General features: G+C 35.8%; 1 protein-coding gene across 1 annotated transcript in view; it reads left to right on the top strand.

The window, feature by feature from the left end:
- PIK3C3 (phosphatidylinositol 3-kinase catalytic subunit type 3) overlaps nt 1-21795 on the top strand; it is a 148095-nt gene that overhangs the window by 47543 nt on the left and 78757 nt on the right. Inside the window, exons 7-11 of the mRNA XM_045459425.1 lie at nt 2592-2663; nt 6079-6183; nt 6869-6961; nt 16050-16235; nt 20825-20979. Of these exons, the coding sequence (XP_045315381.1) occupies nt 2592-2663; nt 6079-6183; nt 6869-6961; nt 16050-16235; nt 20825-20979 (611 nt within the window). The remainder of the gene's footprint in view (nt 1-2591; nt 2664-6078; nt 6184-6868; nt 6962-16049; nt 16236-20824; nt 20980-21795) is intronic.

Consider the following 21795-nt stretch of genomic DNA (forward strand, 5'->3'; position numbering starts at 1 on the left):
TTGGAACTGTTTATAGTCTCTGAAGTAGAGGGGAGGGGAAACATTAAAAAAAATTACTGTTGTACCTGCTGAGATGAATTATTTGGTTGCAGGATAGCAGCAGACAGCTGTCAGCCGCAGCTGTTTGTGTATACACAAATCAGATCATATAGCTACAACAAGATTACAAAAACCGATCATTCATGTAATGGAGTTCTGGGTTCCAGAATTCAATAAATATGCAACAGATTAAAAACTTTTTGATTAATTGTTTTGTAAATTGACAAGTAGGACATTAAAGCAATAGCTTTGTTAACAATTGATATTCATTTGAAAAATAAAAAGAATAATTTTTTTAAGTGATAAGGTGTTGAAAATTAAGGGTATACTTCTTATTTGAGTAAGCATATATAATGTGTTGGAATTGTATATGTGATCCTTACATAAGTATGCTTATGAAAGCCATTCTAAATATGTGTTTTTTATATATAATTAATGCAGAATTAAGAAAACCATGTTATCTGACTGAGTGATAACAAGTACGCACTTATGGATTTGTTCTGGTCTGCTCATTATGCAGAAGAAAGTACTTGTATGTTTGATATGTAGCTAGATGAAAAATATCTGTGCCTTTAATGCTTGTTGAAGGGTCTTAATTTAAGCACTATAGAAATAATTGCATGCATAGTTCAGAACTACGTAAACCAGGTATTATTGTGGAAATACTTAGGTGCTTAAATCATCGTGGGTGAGGACAGACTTTTTGATACATGGCATAATAGAATAATATTTCTTCTAGTATATAGTTATATGCAGTATATTTGTTTATTAGAGGCAGCACTTCTAAATTATATTTACGCTCTAGTGTTATTTATTAAAGCTGTCTCAGTGATTTTTGAAAATATACATCTTTTTATAACTATAAATTATTTGAAAGATCTTTTTGTAATGGAGTTTTAAGGTTTATATAGTTCATTTATGATCATTTTTTTGATACTTTTCAAGTTAACATATATCTTTTTCTCTTAGGCTTGTACCCCTTCTCTTTAATAAAAGGTTAGGAAAAGTTAGCTTGTTTCAGCTTTTTATTTTATAAATGATAGTCTTTGGTAAAAAGACATTAGGAAGGTAGACTATTTAACATTGTTTATTAATTCATTAGAAAAACTGCATTAAAAACAGTGGGAAATACAGATGAGTGAAATTATTTTGTCACTAATACACTTTAATAAACTCACATTTTATACTATATATCATATAATTTAAAGCATTATTTCCTGCCCATGTGGAGTTTATATTGCAAAAACATGATAATGGAAATGGTACTTTCAAACATAAGAGATGTGAAGAATCTTTTGAGAGACAGCTTTGATAATAGATGAAATAATAACAGAACAAAAATTAGAAGAATTTCAAGTATTTTTGAAAAGGTTCTTGACCCCTTTCTACTGCTTCTTGAAAATTGCTCATAAATTAATGCCTGTCTACCTACCCTGTCATATTTCCACTTAGTGTAAAGATTGCTGGGCCAGTGTATTGAATCTAATGGAAATAGACTTTCTTGTCACCTGTCTTTTGTGACAGATAGCCTTAGTGAAGATTACTTGTCACAGTTGGGCTGATAAATGTGTCTTCTGGTATTGTGACTGAGAACCAGCCTGTTAAACAACGGCTGTGGGAATTTGTGGTTTTCTGTAAGACTCAATTATTGAACTAAAGTCAAGTCACAGTACTTCCCCTATTTCAGTCTCTCCTGGTTTTGTGCACATTATCTAACAAAGGAAATACTAGCATTTGGAAATTGACAGAAAAACTTGATCCAAGATGTACAGTTAGGAGGAAATGAATTTTGCCCTTAATTAGTTTAGCTTTTCCCACTATGTACACAGTGACATTTATTATGCTGAATTACCTCTCTTGCCTGATTTGGATAAAAATAAAAGCCAATACTCTTCAAAAATGATAATACCAACAAAATAAGGCAGCTTTATTTCTTAATAATTGATGGATTGATTCTTTTTATTCAGGTTTGCATTGCATTGAGGAGGTGTCCCTCTAAGAAGCAATGCTGCTGAGTCTCTGTGTATAAAGTTCAGCAACATTAACTCCACACCTAAAATTTGACTTCTTTGAATGGAACTTTATTGTGATAATTTGAAAAGTTACCAACATCTACTCGGTAGTTTTTGCAAATAATGCAACACATCCCTTGTGCATTTTATTCATATTTATACTTATTATATTTTAATTATACTTTGTGGTTTCTTGTTTTAAGTTGGAAAATGAGGACATACTAATTTTGACCCATTATCATTATAAACAGTTAAAAAAACTTACAAAAACAATCTACTAATTTCTATATCTAATATATCTAAAAACTGTAACAACTTTTTGTTAGATTTTATTTTTCCCAAAGTATTTCCTCAAGCAACGACAGGTAAAAAATGGATATGTATTTTAAAATACAGTTGAAAGAAGATACTTTTTTTTAAAAGGGAGGAATGATGTTCATTAAATAGAATTAAAATACATAGGATATGCATTATCATGTATTATTTTTTACTATTTGGTTAAATTTTATCTGTTTTTTAACTTACTACACTGTAACCCAGGATGGTGATGAGTCATCTCCAATTTTAACAAGCTTTGAGATAGTGAAGGTTCCTGATCCTCAGATGTCTATGGTGAGTTATTGTCAAATTTCTTATGAAAGTGTGTTTCTCCACAGTGATTATGACTTGGATCCACACATACACTTTCTTTTAAAAAAGTATGTAACTAATTCAGACACCTAAAAGTAATTCATAAGTCCATTTTAGCTATCTGGAGTCAAGTTCAGTGAACTTTTACAGTATCAACACCTAAAAATAAGGTCAGGAGAGTATAGTATTGGGGAACCATTTTATTTGATTATTGGAAGAGTTAGGGAATGTAGTCTTGAGAACTTAGGGAACAGGTATTTGAAAGGTTGTCGTCATGTGGAAGGGGAGTTTGTTTATACTGGAATGAAACTGTAGGCTCAATGGATAATTATAGGGAGACTGATTTTGTTGGAAAATATGGAAGATTGTTGTAGCTACAAGAACTTTTTTATTTGGATCATGGTGACTTGGATGATTTTGAGAGATACCTACATATGGAAGTTTGAGATGATAGCACTTTCAGGGATAGGAAACAGGAAGAATTCTTACTTTGTACCGGAGGATTAATTAGATGACTTTAAATGTAGAAAGTTTCAGGCAAAAAATACTTTTAGTAGCATAATGGATACCATGATATTCACACTTAAAACTCCTTTACATCACTCTGAACCATCTTATTCTTATTTTTTTTACCTTTCTAATTGGATTAGTTACCTTCCGAATCAGACCAAAGTGGATTAAAAGTGGCATATTAGAAGATAAAAACATGATGATAGAGGTAAATACACATCATTAAAGCAGGAAGTAACAACTGATGGCCCAACACCAAAGGAAGAGATGGCAGAAAAAAAGCATAAAAATTAGGAAAAAAAAGGTCACTTGCAAATCTTTTAGAAACAAACATCCTGAATTCCTTCACAGTCCTTATGCATAGTATAATAAGTTCAAGTTAATATGTCTAAAATTGAGGGGCGCCTGGGTGGCACAGTCGGTTAAGCGTCTGACTTCAGCCAGGTCACGATCTTGCGGTCTGTGAGTTCGAGCCCCGCGTCGGGCTCTGGGCTGATGGCTCAGAGCCTGGAGCCTGTTTCCGATTCTGTGTCTCCCTCTCTCTCTGCCCCTCCCCCGTTCATGCTCTGTCTCTCTCTGTCCCAAAAATAAATAAACGTTGCAAAAAAAAAAAAAGTGTCTAAAATTGAAACTGAATTTTCATTATAAGATGATATTATATTTTTTATTCTGGATATTTGAAACACATGAATGGACATATTTTATGCTTACCTTCAAAGTGGCCAACAGTAAAAAAGATTTTTGGGGGCACCTGGGTGGCTCAGTCCATTGGGCACCCTGTGTCGGGCTCTGTGCTGACAGCTCAGAGCCTGGAGCCTGCTTCAGATTCTGTGTCTCCTCCTCTCTGCCCCTCCCCTGCTCATGCTGTCTCCCCCTGTCTCTCAATAGTAAATAAACATTTAAAAAAAATGTAAGAAAAAAAAAGTTTTTTATACCAGGACCTTAGTTAGCACTGTTACTCCTACCAAAAAGTCCGGTAAATGAGATGTTTGTATTTTTAGTGTATTCTTTTCTAAAGAAGATACTCATCAAGAGTTAATAGCTTTAGGGTGCCTGGGTGGCTAAGTTGAGTGTCCAAAATCGGCCCAGCATCACAATCTTGTGGTTCCTGGGTTCTAGCTCCACATCTGGCTTGCTGCTGTCAGCATGGAGCCTGCTTTGGATCTCCTGTCTAGCTTCTCTCTCTGCCCCTCTCCCGCTTGCACTCTCTCTCAAAAATAAATAAAGCTTAAAAAAAAAAAAAGAATTATAGCTTTAACATTATGGATACTGTAATTAAAACAAAACAAAACAGGGGCGCCTGGATGACTCAGTCGTTTAAGCGTCTGACTTTGGCTCAGGTCATGATCTTACTGGTGAGTTCCAGCCCCACATCAGGCACTGTGCTGACAGATGAGAGCCTGGAGGTTGCTTCACATTCTGTCTCCCTCTCTCTCTGCCTCTCTCTGGCTTGAGCTCTGTCTTTCTCTCTCTCTCAAAAATAAATAAATATTAAAAAAAATTTTAAAACAATTAAGAAAAGTTTTAAATGCAAGTGGGCAAACACTAAAAAGATAGAAAGAAATCCAGAACTAAAACAAAAAACCAAAACTACTCTCCTTATCCCCTGTGCTCAAAAATTTAGTTCAGGTTGTAGTCATGATTATTTACCAAATAGAGGACTATATTTTAACAACAACAACAACAACAAAACCCCCAGCTATTATACTACTGAATCAGAGAATAAAGCACTATAAAACTTCTGTAATTATAAGCACATATACTAGCACGTGTACATACACGGATAGACACAGATAGACTGATAGAACAGCAGAAAAAGCCCAGAAATAGATCCAAGTACATATGCAAATTAGTATATGATAATTAGTGGCATTTCATTACTGGAACATAGTTGTGGGGAACTGGTTAGCCATTTATAGAAAGATAAAATCAGACCCATACCTCACATCATACATTTTGAAAAAGATTAAGTCAGATCCATACTTCACATCATACGTAGAGAAAAATTCCACATAGATCAGGGATTTAAGTATTAAAATGAAACCTTACTAGTACTTTACTGTCAGTGTAGGGAAAGCTTTGTAATCATGTTATGACTCAAAATCTAGAGACTGTAAAAGAAATGATTGATAAATGTGACTACGTTAAAACAATCATATGGCAAAACACTATAACAAAGTCAAAAGACAAGTGACAAACTGGAAGAAACTCTTTTTGACCTACATCACAGACAAAGGGATGAGTATCTAATGTATTGAGGATTCTTAAAAACTGAAGTAATAAAGGACCAGAAAGCCAATTGGAAATTAGGAAAAAGATATGAACAGATAATTCACACATGCAAAATAAAAATAAACTAAAAAAATCCCTTAAGCAAAGACAGTATGTTCAAAACTAATGGCTTTGGCTATAGTTAAAATAGTCCATACCAAGTATACATATGTATGTTCAAGCATTATGGTCACCATCCCTTCCATCAATCACTGCTGGCAGATGTCCCAGGGTCATTAGTAGCTCATAGGAAGAGGGAATGCTTTAGTCTGGGTTGTCAGGGAAGATTTTAGAGTAAAGGTGATACCCAAGTGGGTATGAAAGCCTTGAATATATGAAGAACGAGGGGGTATAATGAGATATTTTAAGAAGCTGGAACGGTATGTGCATATTATGGCACTAGTGAAGCATAAGGCATATTTAGTTTCCCTATCTCAATATGGTGATATTTAAAAGAAACATACACAGGGGATGAAAGTTGTAACAAGAATAAAATGTTAATTATTTTAAAATGGTTTTAAGTAAGCAACTACTTACTTTTATATTTCTAATTGGCTATTGAAACTTCCTTTTGATGAAGTTTACATTATTGATTAATTTTATAAATAATTTATAGGAGAATTTAGTTGAGAGCAAACATCACAAGCTTGCCCGGAGTTTAAGAAGTGGACCTTCTGACCATGATCTCAAACCTAACGCTGCCACAAGAGATCAACTAAATGTAAGAGAATTTATGGACCAATAATATAAAAATAATGAAATGTGTAATTTAGTTGCAATTGATGTGATAACCACTTCATTTGAAAGTGATTCCGGTGCATGTGTTTTCCAGGGTAATGAAATCTGCATAATTTCAACAATTTTGCATTTTCTGAATGTTTTTTGAAATCAATTTTGGAGCTTTAAGAAAATATATTAATCCTGGAGACAGAGAGACAAATAGTATATACTTTCTTGATATAGTGGTCTGGCCACCATATAGAAACTGGCCCCAAGGTACATTGCCTGAGGGAAAGCCTTGGTGTGCAGATATGCATTGTTGTGTGCTTTGACTTGACAGGGAAAGTGTTCATTATTTATTTCCTTTTTCCTTTTGGAAAGAAAGGGGGATTTTGTTATTTTGATATGGTTTATTTTTGGTTGAATTAAATGAGCTCTGTAGTTACAGATTTCTATATGGAGTGTGACTTATTACATCTTTTTTTTCTGTCCCTGCACTCTAATAATATCCTTTTTTGGACTGAGAAGTACAGCAAATTTAAGCCTTACTCTGCTTCATGTACATTTCTCTACTTCTGTAATATTCTATTATAGAAATATTTAAATAAATGAAAAATTTTAAATGAAATGGAAATACATAGGAAGAATATATTTAACCAACGTAGTTCTTTTTTTCTTTGTTGTAGATTATTGTGAGTTATCCACCAACCAAGCAACTTACATATGAAGAACAAGATCTTGTTTGGAAGTTTAGATATTATCTCACTAATCAAGAAAAAGTGAGTATCTTGAATATTTTCGTATATCAGATTTATTTGCAAAATTTGTTACTAATGAACAGGAGAGGTAAAACTGCCATGGAAATAAAATGTTATTGTCAAAATAAAAACATGCTATAGAGCAATATATATGATACTTCATTTTTTAAATATTACAAAGGGTATATACACAAAGATACATGTACCAGTTTGTTGCTGCATAGATTATGTATAGGTGCATAGTTTGAATGGGTTAAATCAGAGAGACTTGGGTTCAATTTTGGTACCACTACTTATTCTTACTAGGTAAGGTGAGGAGAATTGCCTTGGAAGCTTGGTTTCCTCATTTTTCTGGTGATGACAATCCTTGATAGGTGAGGTAATACTGGTGAATAACCTGGCCAAGTACCTGGCACATAGTAGATGCAGAGTAAATGTTTCACCTCTATCTTCATGGTTCTCACCTCTTTGAACTTGGATGACTACCAAACTATTTGTGTTATTAAAAGGAATATAGAACTTTGGAGGAGATGTGGCTGGAGAGGGAGTATGAGAAATGTAATTTGAAATGTGTAAGTTGAGTCATAGAGTGGGATCCATCTTGGCATGCGGAATAGAGGCAAGGTCAGAACTAGACATTTGCTTTTCTTAATGAAACCATGGAGTTACTAAGTTTCTGGAGAGAATTAGGATAAAGTAGTCGGCACTAGATTACAGTCTAGGGACTTGGTTCTGAGTCTTACTGTTGCCACTAAGAAGCTTTTTGAGTACTGGCAAATCACTTCCACCTGTCTGAATTTTAGTTTCTCATATTTAATATGAGTTGATTAAATGTGAACTTTAAGTCTCTTTTAGTTCTTAAAATAGTCTGTAAATTCTTAGAACATAGGTTCAAGGGCTAACTCTTAAGATATAAGAATAATAACCAGTATCTGTTAATCAGCCACAGTATGCCAGGGATCTTTTAAATCCCACAACAACCCCAGAATGTTGGTGTGATCATGAGTGTTCTATATATGAGGAAGCTTGAGTCTTAAAGACATTAAGGAACCTGTGCAAGAAGCACAAAGCTCTTATACCATCTTGATGTGCTCACATCTGTGAATTAGAAGAGAACTTAGTGGATTTTAGAGAAAATATTTGCAACATCACGTACATGCCTCAGCAGGAATTATGAAATGTGTTGGGCACAAAACATAGCAGCATCAAGAAAATTAATATCTGTCAGAAAGCTATTACATAATTATATGAGAATGAATGAATATGTTTTACAATCTCATGAGACAGTCTTTAGCTACTTTAACTTGTTTTTCTGAAACAATTTTATTTCTTTTCATTTCTAAAGTAAAGGTAAAAATTCAGTTGCAGCTCATCTTAAACTTTCCAGCTTTACTTCTTTATCTTTTATTGATGCCTTGGGAAATTCTTTGTAGATGAATTATATTAACTCTCCTTACATCCTTAACAAGAGTGAAAGAAGAATTTTAAATTTCCTATAGCTTTGAGTGTTATTCTCTTCATGACTGCAAAAAAGGAAATATTCATCAATAAAAACTTAGGTTGTGATTCTGGGTTTCATAAAAAGATTGAGTCAGTACATGATACTCTGTTAAATGAAGAAAAACCTTGGTCACAGAAATTGCATCTTGAATGTAGAAGAGTGTTTGCTAAAACACACAGCAAGATATTGAATTAAACCTGTTAGAATGTATGGGTTCAAGAAGCATAGAAAAGATTTACAGAGCAGAACTGCCTTAGATAGAAACACTTGCAAGAAAAATTGTTTGTTTAAACAAGTAGTCACTTCCCACCGAAATTCAATTACTTCCAGATATGTGCAAAAGAAATAAAATGCTCAAGTGATATAAAGTATGTGACAAGTTTCATTTAACTAGTTGATTTCAAGTTTTTGAAATGTGGGTGATGAAACTTCAGTTCTCAGGACACATTATAGGATTCTTATGATCACTAGAGTAGAACAAACAATATTTCTTAATGTTTGGGAAGCACTTTTCAGTAGACCAGATATATATATTGGCTTTCAAGTGACCAGAGGAATTATTCACACAGCCACATTTGTGTCTTTGTAATAATTTAAAATGGGTTTTGTAGAAAACAAATACTCTTGTACTCCTGTCCCTTAATTTACTTACACAAAGAAGTTCTTTCCGTGTCAGTTTCTCTGAAACTGATTTAGGTTATTTGGCATTGGGCCCTGAAGCTGAAAAGATTTGGTGGAGAGAAAACAGTGGTCAAAAATTGATGGAAATTAGTTCTTACAAACTTACATTTCTTATTTACTTTTTAATTAAATTTGGTCTTTCCACCTATTTTTTTCTAAATGACCTGTCTTAAGTATTTTGGATGAAAACCTTCTACTCTGGATGTGATGTTGCACCTACGAAGTTCACAGTAATCACTTTATCTAGCAAAACTAGTGAAATTCAGGAAGATTTTAAAAATTTGTGGTCCATACTATGTAGAACTATTTCTACATAGTATGGAAAGTGGCTTATTATTATGAAATCCAAAATGTGAATATTGTAACTTTTCAAAACCAATAAATGGTAAATGGCTTCTTATAAAAATGTTAATTGAAAATAACTTTCTTAATGCCTTTCTGTTATCTTTGGGGGAAAAAAAGCATAGGAACTGTCACACAGTGGAGGTAATAGTGATGCACTGAATGTTCATATGAGGCTTTTCCTGAAGTAGCTGTTGGGACCGTAACATCAGGACAATAATCATATTTGTGCTGTCAAGAAGTCGATGAGGAGCAGAAATGAATTCACTTCAGCAAGCAAAGTTACCACTTTGGCCTCGTAATATTTAGACTCTAGGCTTCGAGATACCATTTCTCTGTCTTCATATAAATTAAAACTGTTTTTAGGGAAAGGATATTTATACAGAATCAAAATGGGGAAACACAAGCATGTAAATTGATTAAAGGTTATTCTCCTAATAAACATTTAGGTAATTACTATAATAGATATGTAGAGTATAGCAAGATCAGTGTGCTATGATATGAAGGAAATTTCACAGAGCAAAAGATTGGTCTTAAAGTTTGAATAAGCTTCGATGATATTTTTTATGTGATGATCATTTTTCATGGAGAAGAAAAGCATGAGTAAGGCAGCATGTTACGTTCAGAGACAGAAAAATTTGTGTGAATGGTTATGAAATAAACAAGTTGGAGTCAGTTTGAGCCTTGGATTCTAGCTTGGGAGTTGGATTTCACTGGTGATAGGAAACCACTAAAGCAACAGAGTATGTCTTAAGTGATGTTTTAAGGAAGTTGAATCAGGGTGGGTTGGAGCAGATCTGAGAATGAAAGAAGAGACCTAATTAGGAGACTCATGTATGATTTTGAGAGTGATCTTGGAGGGCAGGGGAAGGAGAGGAGAATGTGTAAGATGACTTGGTGACAACTCCCAGGAGTTAGGCTTGAGTGCCTGAAATAATGAAATAGGGCAAATGGAAGGAGCAGGGTGAGCAGATATTTTCAATTTTGAAATTAGAAGCACAACCGTGATACTGTGATCTAATAAGAAATATATACTTGGTTTTTGTTTCTGGCACAGTTTCTAAAGCCCTGGGGATTTCCTGAGCGGTAGGGATGGGGTGGTGTCTTTTTGTTATTCATAATAAGCCCCTTACAGCCATACCTGAGTTTATGCTAATGAGGTGATTCTTGCAAGATGGAGCTGGTTGCTAGAGGAACCAACCAGATGAATATGATTAGAGGGTTGGAATTTTCAACCCCACCCCATGACTTCTGGGAGAGGGACTAGGCATTGCATTAATCAACACTGGCCAGAATAAATCAAACCTATGTAATGGAACCTTCATGAAAACCTATAACGACAAGGTCTGTAGAGCTTCTGGGTTGGTGAATGCATTCATGTGACAGGAGAGTGGCACATCCAAACCTCTATAGGGACAGAACCACCTCTGCTTGGGACCCTTCCAGACCTGTCCAATGTACCTTTTCATCTGGTTATTCATTTTGTATCCTTTGTAATAAACCAGTAGTAATAAGTAAAGTATTTCTGAGTTTTGTGAGCTATTATAGCAAATTACTGAGCCTGAGGAAGGTGTCATTGGTAACTTCTGATTTGTAGCCAAGTCACACACAAGTGTGGGCAACCTGGGGATCCAAAATTTGTAATTGGCTCTAAAACAGGAAGCAGTTTTGTGAGACTGACCCTTTAACCTGTGGAATCTTCAGTAACTCCAGGTAGTTTCAGAATTGAACTAGATTTTGGGACATCTAGTTGGTGTTCTCAGAGAATTAAGCAATTGTTTGGTGTGGAAAACGACACATTTGTTGTCAGAAGTGTCCTGAGTAGAGGAATAGATTTCCCTTTAGCAACAAATTAGAAATTTCCCATAACTTAGTTGGTAGAAGTTAAAAATAGAGATATATATGATGAACATAGTTTTTTTCAGCTCTGAAGTGATTGTGAATGTGATTCTAAGAATAGGAGATAATAGCTAAGAGGTTCTAAGATCAGAAGGGAGGTTAATTAAATACTGCTATTTAGGGGCGCTTGGGTGGCTCAGTCAGTTAAGTGTCTGGCTTAGGTCATGATCTCATGGTTTGTGAGTTTGAGCCCCGCATCAGGCTTTGCGCTGACAGCTCAGAGCCTGGAGCCTGCTTCCGATTCTGTGTCTCCCTCTCTCTGTCTGCCCTCCCTCCCTTGCTTGCTCTCTATCTCTCTTTCAAAAATAAACATTAAAAAAAAAAAATGGAAATACTGCTATTTAAAACATGGCAATAAAAGTGGTAATGTTGTCATTTGACATTGCACCCAACATCAGAAGTAGAATAACAATAATATCAGATGATAAAATAATTAACATCAAATATATATTATTTCCAAAGTACTGTTCTAAACATTTGCGTTCAATAACTTATTTAATCATTACTGCAACTTTATAGGACAAGTCACTTAAAAGTTAAATAATGTGCTAGAGGTGACTCAGCCAAAAAGTCACGGAGCTGGGAATTAGGATTTGACCTCAAACACTCTGGCTCGAAAGCCTGTAGTCTCCATTTATCAGTGGAAACCCTAAAGATAAAATTGCCTTTTGAATCCTTAAATTTACATACATCAGTACAGCATCTTTAAAGGGCCAGGAATTAAGTATTATTATTGCTTCAGATTCTTACATTTTCTTTCTCATTTCCCTTCTCCTTGTTTTCCTTCTTCATTCTACTACCTCTTTGCTTACATTTGTAACATTCAGCATTAGAAAGTTGTATAATTCAGGGGCGCCTGGGTGGCGCAGTCGGTTAAGCGTCCGACTTCAGCCAGGTCACGATCTCGTGGTCCGGGAGCTCGAGCCCCGCGTCAGGCTCTGGGCTGATGGCTCAGAGCCTGGAGCCTGTTTCTGATCCTGTGTCTCCCTCTCTCTCTGCCCCTCCCCCGTTCATGCTCTGTCTCTCTCTGTCCCAAAAAATAAATAAACGTTGAAAAAAAAAATTAAAAAAAAAAAAAGAAAGTTGTATAATTCTTTGTACAGTGTCTTAAGTTCCTTGGCAGCAGCATGCTATAAATCTTACTAGTAAATCTGTAAATCTGAGAATCTGGGGGTTAGATTGTTTCAGTTATTGAGCTGAGTACATCAGCATGCTGCAAGATTTGCTTGTAAGTACATATCTGCACATTTCTATTAAGACTGCTGATGTGCTCTGAAATGGAAAAGGTTTTGCTGTAGTTATTTAAGAAGTATTGCTTTGTTTCAACATTCAACATAGAAATGCATTCTAGAAGTGAAAAATAAAATGCATGGAATAAGTTAGAAGGGTGGTCTGTGTTCTTACATGGAGAGGGAGCACTGTGCTAAATGGCATGCTGTCGGTACTGAAGATGTGGATAGCTACCCTTTCAGAACAGACTCCAGTTGTAGAGATAAGAATGCCCACAAAAGTGTTTGGCAGTTAAGAAGAGCATCATTTGAATGAAAGGGGTAAAATTGAGGTAAGTACTAAAGGAAGAGCTCAAAGTTGCTGAGAACTTACTGGAAAAGTTGAGTCTGACAAGCTGGCCTTGAAGATGACACTACTGTTTGGGTGAAGAGCATAGGGAAAGCTTGTAGACAGGAATTAGAGAGTGATGTATTAATTAGGTTAAGTTGGTTGAAGCATAGAAAGAGAATGGGAGTTAGCTTAATGAGAGAGGATTGTGGTGAGAAGTATCATTGAAGTGTTTTGAGAAAGAAGCCAAGGTTTTGCTGTTATGTTTGTTTTTTGTTTTGTTTTGTAAATTAGAGTGATCCTATTATCTAATGGGAAACCACACTATAACAATATGGTAGTCATCATTTCTGTTGGAAAAGTTGTCCGTGTATGGGGGGGGAGTTAAATTTACTCTCATTCTCCACAATGAAACGGACATTGGGAGCAAGTTACATGAAAACACTTCTGTCTTTTGGTTCATTATAGTTAAAAAACAACAAAAATGGCTTCAAAGTAGGTACTTTAGAAATTAGCCACTGGCGTTACTTAAATATTAAGTCTCTTTTTGTCAGGGATATTAGAAATACATTTCTGTTGACAATTGGTGGTTCATGCTAACATTACTGAATTCCTGAGAATTACTGAGAATTCCTGTGAAATGATTAGAAGAGAAACTGGTATTAAGGCTCTTAGCTAGAAGGCTATGCTAAACTCTAAATGTGTGATGTAGTGAGAATCAAGCTGAGGGGAAAAATGCAGGAAATATTGCTTGGGAAATAATGGACAGGAATTGGTAATGGATTTAGGAGATCAGTGTTGATGGAATAATGGCTCTACGGGGCATGGATTTAGCCAGTTAGGAGATGGCAGTGCCTTAATGGTAGGGAGGAACCATCTGGTGAAAGATGCATGGGCTCAGAGTTAGTGGATCCCAGTTTTGGGTGTAGCTTCTTCACCATTTTGAGGTGACAGGCAAGCCACTGACTTCATTGAGATTATATACAATTTGAGTACTGGACTAGATAATCTCCATCTGGCCTTTTTGCTTAATTTACTTAAATCAAGAATAAGTTAGGTCATGGCATTAGGGTTCATTTTATGTCCTACTAACCAATAACTGTGTTTTGTTGTCCAAAAGGGCATTTTCTTCAGAACTGGATTAGATTACTAATGAAAAGATTTTAGTTGGGCAGAACAGGAATTTTAAATTTAAAAAAAAAAAAAAAATTTAACGTTTATTTTTGAGAGACAGAGAGAAATAGAGCATGAGCAGGAGAGGGGCAGAGAGAGAGAGAGAGAGAGAGAGAGACAGAACCGAAGCAGGCTTCAGGCTCCGAGCTGTCAGCACAGAGCCCGACACGGGGCTTGAACTCACAGACTGCAAATTCATGACCTGAGCCAAAGTCGGACGCTTAACTGACTGAGCCACCCAGGTGCCCCAGGAATTTAAAATTTTAAAGTTATCTTTGTTCAAGAGATGAATTCATAGATAAAGAGAAAGAAGAAAATGGGATCAGCCAGGAAACTGTTCCCAGTAGGGAGATGTGACAATAGAGATAGTTTTTTATGGAGAACAAATATACAACCTTGTTAAAAGAGCACTTATTATGTATGCAACCATGAAGGATATGCTCGAAGGTCATTTATTTACCTGGACAATCTTGTAAAAACTTTAGATAGTTAGGCTGCTTGTCTAAAGAAGTGAGGTTCCAGAAAGATACTACAAACAGGTAGCTGAATCATAGAATATTTGTTGCTGCTTCTGTGTTTTTATCTATGCTTGTTTGTGTGGAGTTTTTGTTTGTCTTTTAAAATAGTTACTTCTCTGTGTAAGAGATGTACATATTTAATTTAGTTTGAGCCCTCATGTGTGAATATCTAGGAAACCCAGTGATCCTGGGGAGGTTTGAGAGTGAGGTTCGTGGTAGGGATTGTACCTTTGCTTGACTTTGAACTCTTTTTATTTATTGGCTGCAATATTTTATGTCCCATGTTGATGTTGTAAAATGAAGGTTGTTTGTAAAACATCTGATGAGAATATGTACGCCTCTTTATTTCCATGTCTTGAGGCCTGCACTATTTTGTTATTAAAAAAAAATTTTTTTTAATGTTTATTTACTTTTGAGACACAGAGAGAGAGGGCAGGGGGAGGGGCAGAGAGAGAGGGAGACACAGAATCTGAAACAGGCTCCAAGCTCCGTGCTGTCAGCAGAGTCCTAATCCGGATCTTGAACTCAGGAACCGTTAGATAATGACCTGAGCCGAATTTGAATACTTCACTGAAGGAGGCACCCCAAGGCCTGCGCTATTTTATTTATTTATTTATTTTTCAATGTTTATTTATTTTTGGGACAGAGAGAGACAGAGCATGAATGGGGGAGGTGCAGAGAGAGAGGGAGACACAGAATCGGAAACAGGCTCCAGGCTCCGAGCCATCAGCCCAGAGCCCGACGCGGGGCTCGAACTCATGGACCGTGAGATCGTGACCTGGCTGAAGTCGGACGCTTAACCGACTGCGCCACCCAGGCGCCCCTTGACCTGCGCTATTTTAAAATAAAAAAGGAAAATGAGGAAAAGTCAAAGAAAACTTAAAAATTTGTAGTGCTCTGTATAGTGGTTTAACTTGAAAAATGTAGGGTCGCCTGGTACAAGGTACAAGGTACAAGCCAGTACCTTCATGTGGGTTCAGACTGGGTGGCTCAGTCCGTTAAGTGTCTGACTTTGGCTCAGGTCATGATCTCATCAGGGCTTGTGGGTTCGAGCCCCGCGTCTGGCTGTGTGCTGACAACTCAGAGCCTGGAGCCTGCTTCGGATTCTGTGTCTCCCTCTCTCTCTGCCCCTCCCCTACTCACGCTCTGTCTCTCTCTGTTAAAAATAAATAAAACCTTAAAAAAACAAAGAAAAAACTAAGCTGAAAAATGTAAAGTTACAGGGAACATGCTTTTTTTTTTTTTTTTCTTTCTGTCCTGCAGTATTTTTCTAGGAACATATGTGTAACTATGTTTAGTGGTTACACATGGAGTCTGTCATCAATTCTGTGACTTTGTCATCAGGACCAAGTCGGAAACTCTGCCTACTCACTCTTGACCTTCCTTTTCCCAGGTAATAGGCTGTTGTTTCTAATGTTAAAATCTTTTCTGATTTTAGGCTTTAACAAAATTCTTGAAATGTGTTAATTGGGATTTACCTCAGGAGGCTAAACAGGCATTGGAACTTCTAGGAAAATGGAAGCCAATGGATGTAGAGGACTCCTTGGAGCTTTTATCCTCCCATTACACCAATCCAACTGTGAGGCGTTATGCTGTTGCCCGGTTGCGACAGGCAGATGATGAGGTACATTGTTACTCATTACTCTTCTTTGGGTACATTTTAAACTAGAGCCTGATTATAGACTCATTTACTCCTCCCCACTCAGTCCAGTGTTGTGTGTGTGTGTGTGTGTGTGTGTGTGTGTGTGTTAGAGGGAGAGAGAGAGAGATAGGTAGACCAGAGAGAGAGAAAGAGAGATTTTTAGAAGGGAAGAGGATATACTAGGTGTGTTTTCAGAAGTAAAATTAAAATATTCCTCCAAGGACTCTTCTGTGAAATGAAAATTTACTTCCTGATCTGTTACATGATAGGACAATCTCTCCCAGGACATTTACCTGGCAGCAGAGCTTGTATTGCTCTGTCTGGAAAAAGGAATTCTAATGAAAAATGGTTTAATGCGGCACCAGCTAGGGAATAATTCAGATCCCCTCTATCAGTCAGTATACAACAAGCCACATTTAATTGCAGCCTTGAGAAGCCCTTGGGGCCTTTAAAGCATAGAGATGCATGGTCATCTTATTCTCCTTCAAACTTCTCCTTTAAACTTTCAGCTGCTGACAATTACGTGTATATGTAGATTTTCTGAAGGTGGTTTTGAATCCTCTGGAAAGCCAAGCCTGCAAACTTTATGCTGGCTATTTATATACATATAAAACCACCAGGGAAGGAGGAACACTCTGTGGACACAAAGCATTGCTGGATTTTGAATTGGAGTTACTCCTAATAAGATAGAGTAATCCAGCAAGTTTTTTAACGTACTAATTTTTATATGGTGAATGAATGCCTTTTCCAAACATACCCTAATAATTTATGCTAGCCTGCAGGGCTTATGGGATACAGGATAACTTTTCTCAAGCCTCGATGTATATAGCGATGTTGATTCCATAGAATAACTAATACTGAAGATCTTTTTTTAAAAAAAGTCATTTTGAATTTGTAGTGGCAAAACATAGCACTAAGGTCGATGTATGTCTTTAATTATAGTAAAATATGAGCACTAAAGTAAATAGTCTAGTGAATGCTCACATATAATTTACCCATCTTCAGTTGCCAGCTCACAGCTAGTCTTGTTTCATCTGTAACACCACTTATTTTCTCTTCCCCTTTTCCTACCCTTCACCGGATTATTTGGAGGCAAATCTCAGCTGTTGTATAATTTTATTGGAACAGTGTTTTTTACTCTCCTGTCAAAAAGCAATCCTAAGCATTGTGATTCAGCATATTATCTTCTTCCTCACTGTCTTTACTGTATCACAAGTAAAATTTATTACATATTTATTTGAAATGTAGAAATGTTGAAATATTTATTGTGAAATTAATTGGAAATTTAACTTAAATCGTTAATTCTCAATGTTTGATATGAGTCATAGCGTTTAGCTAAAGGCCTCTGGGCTACAGTCAAGACAGTACCTTCGTGTGGGTTCAGAATTTAAATAGAAAAATTATCAGTCCTAATTTTTGATTGTCTTATTTCAATTCCCTCACAAACTTCTAGCTTAGTATTTGATTGTCTCTGGAGATAGCTGTATTCATGCAGGTACTGAACTATTTCCAGACCATTTTAGAATTTTTGTTATTAGGTAGAGGATAATGATAGAAACATTGTGTACACTTTAAATTGCAAAATATGGTAGTTTTTTTTAGGTTTTTAGAGATCTTAATCTTTGAATACCTTTCTGAATTTAATTTGCTAATATCCTATTTAGGAATTTTTTATTTTTATTTTTATAAATTTTTTTTTCTTTAATGTTTATTTTTGAGAGAGAGAAACTGAGAACGTGAGTAGGGAGGGGCAGAGAGAGGGAGACACGGAATCCAAAGCAGGCTCCAGGCTCTGAGCTGTCAGCACAGAGCCCATTGTGGGGCTCGAACTCATAAACCATGAGATGATGACCGGAACTGAAGTCGGATGCTTAACAACTGAGCCACCCAGGTGTCCCTTTAGGAATTTTTTAAAAACTATATTTCTTATTGTTGTGTGGTTCAAAAGGAGAGGTTCCCCATTAGAGTTTGAGGAGGAAGTGGCATTTGAGATACTCATTAAAGGAAGAGTAAATGTTCACAGTTGGACATGAGTTTACATTTTAAGTGGAGAGACCAAAATGAGCAAAGGCACGGAGAGTGAAAAGTACGCAAGTATTTCACTTTAACTGGAATGTGGGATGTATGTAGCTAGCTGTTCAGGATGTAAGATCAGAACCTGTGTCTTTCTAACTGTAAATGCCTATATGAAGAATTACTCTTAATTCAATAAGAAATGGGAAGTCACTTAGTGATTTTTGATACGGAATTTTGCCTGTGTACCCTGAAGCATTAGAATTAACTTGTTATTGAGAGAAATGGTGATCACTATCTAGATAATATTCCATAGCTCTTGGGAAATTTTACTGAATTGCCTCAGATGGAAACCTGATCTTTTCTTTTGTTTTACTCCAATGCTATGTCCTTCATGCTTAGAGGAATTTTATGTTTTTCAAGATGTGACTATATAATGAGCAAATAGACTTTGTACAAATGAAGGAAAGTATAGTTTGAATATAGAATACCAAACCAACAAATCAGATAATGATGAGTGACAAAAAGAGGAACGTTTTCTTCTGAATTCCTCCTTTGTGGGGAATTTAATAATGATATAGCCCTTTTGATTTCATGTGGAAAGTCTTCTATAATTGGGAAAACATAACAGGTGATATACTCAGCAGCATTTTCGAAGCATGCTTAGCAGTGAAACACAATTACTTAATTCTCCTGAGAAGGATATTTGTCATTAAATATATTAATCAATTTTTTGTTATGAAATTCACCTTTTTTCCCTTAGAAAAAGCATACCTATTGCTATTAGATGTCATAAGTCTCACAATAATAGTAGAAAATCAGATGTTTATTACTCCAGTTAAAAAATGGTTTTGGGGCACCTGGGTGGCCCAGTCCGTTAAGCTCTCGATTTTCGTATAGGCTGTAATCTTATGCTTTGTGTGATCGAGCCCTGCATGGGGCTCTGTGCTGACAGTCTGCTTGGGATTCTTTTTCTCTCCCTCTTGCTCTGCCCCTGCCTGTCCTGCTCGAACTCTGTCTCTCTGTCTCTCTCTCTCTCTCTCTGTCTCAAAATAAATAAACATTAAAAAAAAATGATTTTCAGAGAACAAAACACTGTAGAGGTGTTCTGATACAGTCATTTGATTTCTCTGGCCACTGACATTGATATATTTGAATATAAATGAATAGGCCAGTTAAACTTTTATTTAATTTTTTTGTGGCAAAATCATAGTCGTGAAATCCTGTGTATTCTTCCCCTGTCGCTATTTAGATAATGATAAATATTGACTATGTCAATGTAAGAAAAAAGGTACGAAAAAAAATACAGTAGAGTATAAAGTAAAGGAAAATAGGTTGTTGGGAGTGGACTTTGTCCTCATGGAGTTTGCAGTAAACTGGAGAAGATGAAGAGTAAATAAGCAAATAACTACAAATCCTATAGCTGTTACAAGTAAGGAAGGAAAGTGTGGATCCTGACTGAAGTTCTGACAGGGGATTTCACTTGGCTTATAGGCCTAAAGAGGAGACTGAGATTGAGGTGGTATTCATCAAGTCTCAACAATTATCTGATTATGAGTTTTGAGGGGCTAACTAGGTAAGTAGCAACTAGAACTCGAAGATAATGAAACTTTAAAAAAGTGTTTGAGTTGTGTGGATTTCTTCAGTTTACAATTGGTTTTAAAAGTGACACCTTGGGAGTTTTCTTAATAGTCATGGAGAAGGGCTAAGAACTACATTTATGGAGAGTAAGATAGGCTTCATATCCATGCTAAACATTAAACTGGAAGAGTCTTTTTACATTAAAGGAAAACTCAGAAAAGTAAAAACGATTTTGTTGACACTTTTGAGTCCTAATTATCGTGTTCATTGTCAATATCAGTATGGGAAATTTAACCTTGGGCATTTGTTTTTTTAAGCCATTATTGCTAGTTGGCAGGAAAGTAAGCTTTTCCCATAACCAAGAGTGTTAAAATTAAAATGTCTGTTTTATAGGATTTTTCCATTTAGGTAGCAACCCAAATTCTCTAAAACCTAAGCTCTCAAGGAAAAAAAAGAAGAAAGGACTCAGGATTAAAAAAAAAAAATCCTAACCAGAAAAGTTTATGAAACAGGAATTCTTTGAGAACTTGAAAATTTGGAGTTTCTTATGAAATCTTAGACATAAAATGCCGTTATCTGATCTATTGCTGAAAAAAGGATCCTTTCTAAATTTTTTAGTTTTACACGAACCATCTTAATCCTTGTTTTTGTTTTCTGCCTTGCTTTTTGGATACCACTTTAAATGCATTTATTGGCCATTTACTCTGTGCCAGGCACTGTTTTGTGACTTTCTTCTATTGACTGATTTAATCCTCATAACTTATCTCTAAGGTATAGATGATTTTGTTCATTTTACAGATGAGGACCCCGTGAGGCAGCAAGAGGTTAAATAACCAAGTAACTTGCCAAAAGTAGCACAGCTGATAAGTGGTAGATGAAACTAAACTGTTAGCTTGATATTTAAGAATAAATGATGTCTATAATCAGTTGCATTTGTTTTTCTAATATTAGCCTATTTTTGTTTGTTTGTTTTCCAGGATTTGTTGATGTACCTATTACAGCTGGTCCAGGCTCTCAAATATGAAAATTTTGATGACATAAAGAATGGATTAGAACCTACCAAGAAGGATAGTCAGGGTTCAGTGTCAGAGAGCGTGTCAAATTCTGGAATCAATTCTGCAGAAATAGATAGGTATGGATATGCAGGGAGGACTTATGCTCAAATCTAATAGTCTCCCCTCTTTTCAAACTTCTCCTTTCCTTTTTCCTTAGATGTACCAAGCCCTAGTTGGTACTAAGTTTAAAGTTGTACCGATAAATGTGACATATGCACTCACAGAACACACATTACTGTATTACAGAGCAGTGTTTTGCAAGCTGTGGAGTCAGAATACTTGAGTGAAAATCTTGACTCTGCCACTTACTAGCTGTGTAAACTTGTGTAAGGTGCATAATCTCTGCTTGGCCCCAGTTTCTCATCTTAAAAATGGGAATATAATAATAGTAACTGATTTTTGCAGGTTGTTGGAAGATTAAATGAGTTAATACACATAAAGCACTTAAGATAGTGCTTGGTAAGAGTTAGAAACTGCTCATGCAAAAATAAAACAAATGGTGGGGCATGGTAGTGGACTCAAATATTTTATTGTAAAGTTTATGTTTTACACCTTTATGCTTTGCACCTTTTTAGTAGTCATAATAAAAAAAAATGCCATAGTACTTGAATTCAAAGCTGTTAACAACAATGACAATTAAGTCATTTTAATAATCCTCTGAAGTACATATTCATATCTCTAATTTAGAAATGAAGGACGGAACAAGAAGTTAATTGTCCAGAGTCTTATATCCTACAAATGGTAGAGTTGACTCTAAAGCCCATGTTCTTTCTACTTTGCCATTTTGGTTTCCATAAAATCTTAAAGAATTTGAGACAAATAGGAACCTTTGGGTGAGAAACCTGAGGCTCATTGATGAAAATTATTTTGTGAAGGTCATGAGATTTGTTAAT

The sequence above is a fragment of the Leopardus geoffroyi genome, chromosome D3 (genome assembly GCF_018350155.1).
Source record: "Leopardus geoffroyi isolate Oge1 chromosome D3, O.geoffroyi_Oge1_pat1.0, whole genome shotgun sequence".
Taxonomy (NCBI): Eukaryota; Metazoa; Chordata; class Mammalia; order Carnivora; family Felidae; genus Leopardus; species Leopardus geoffroyi.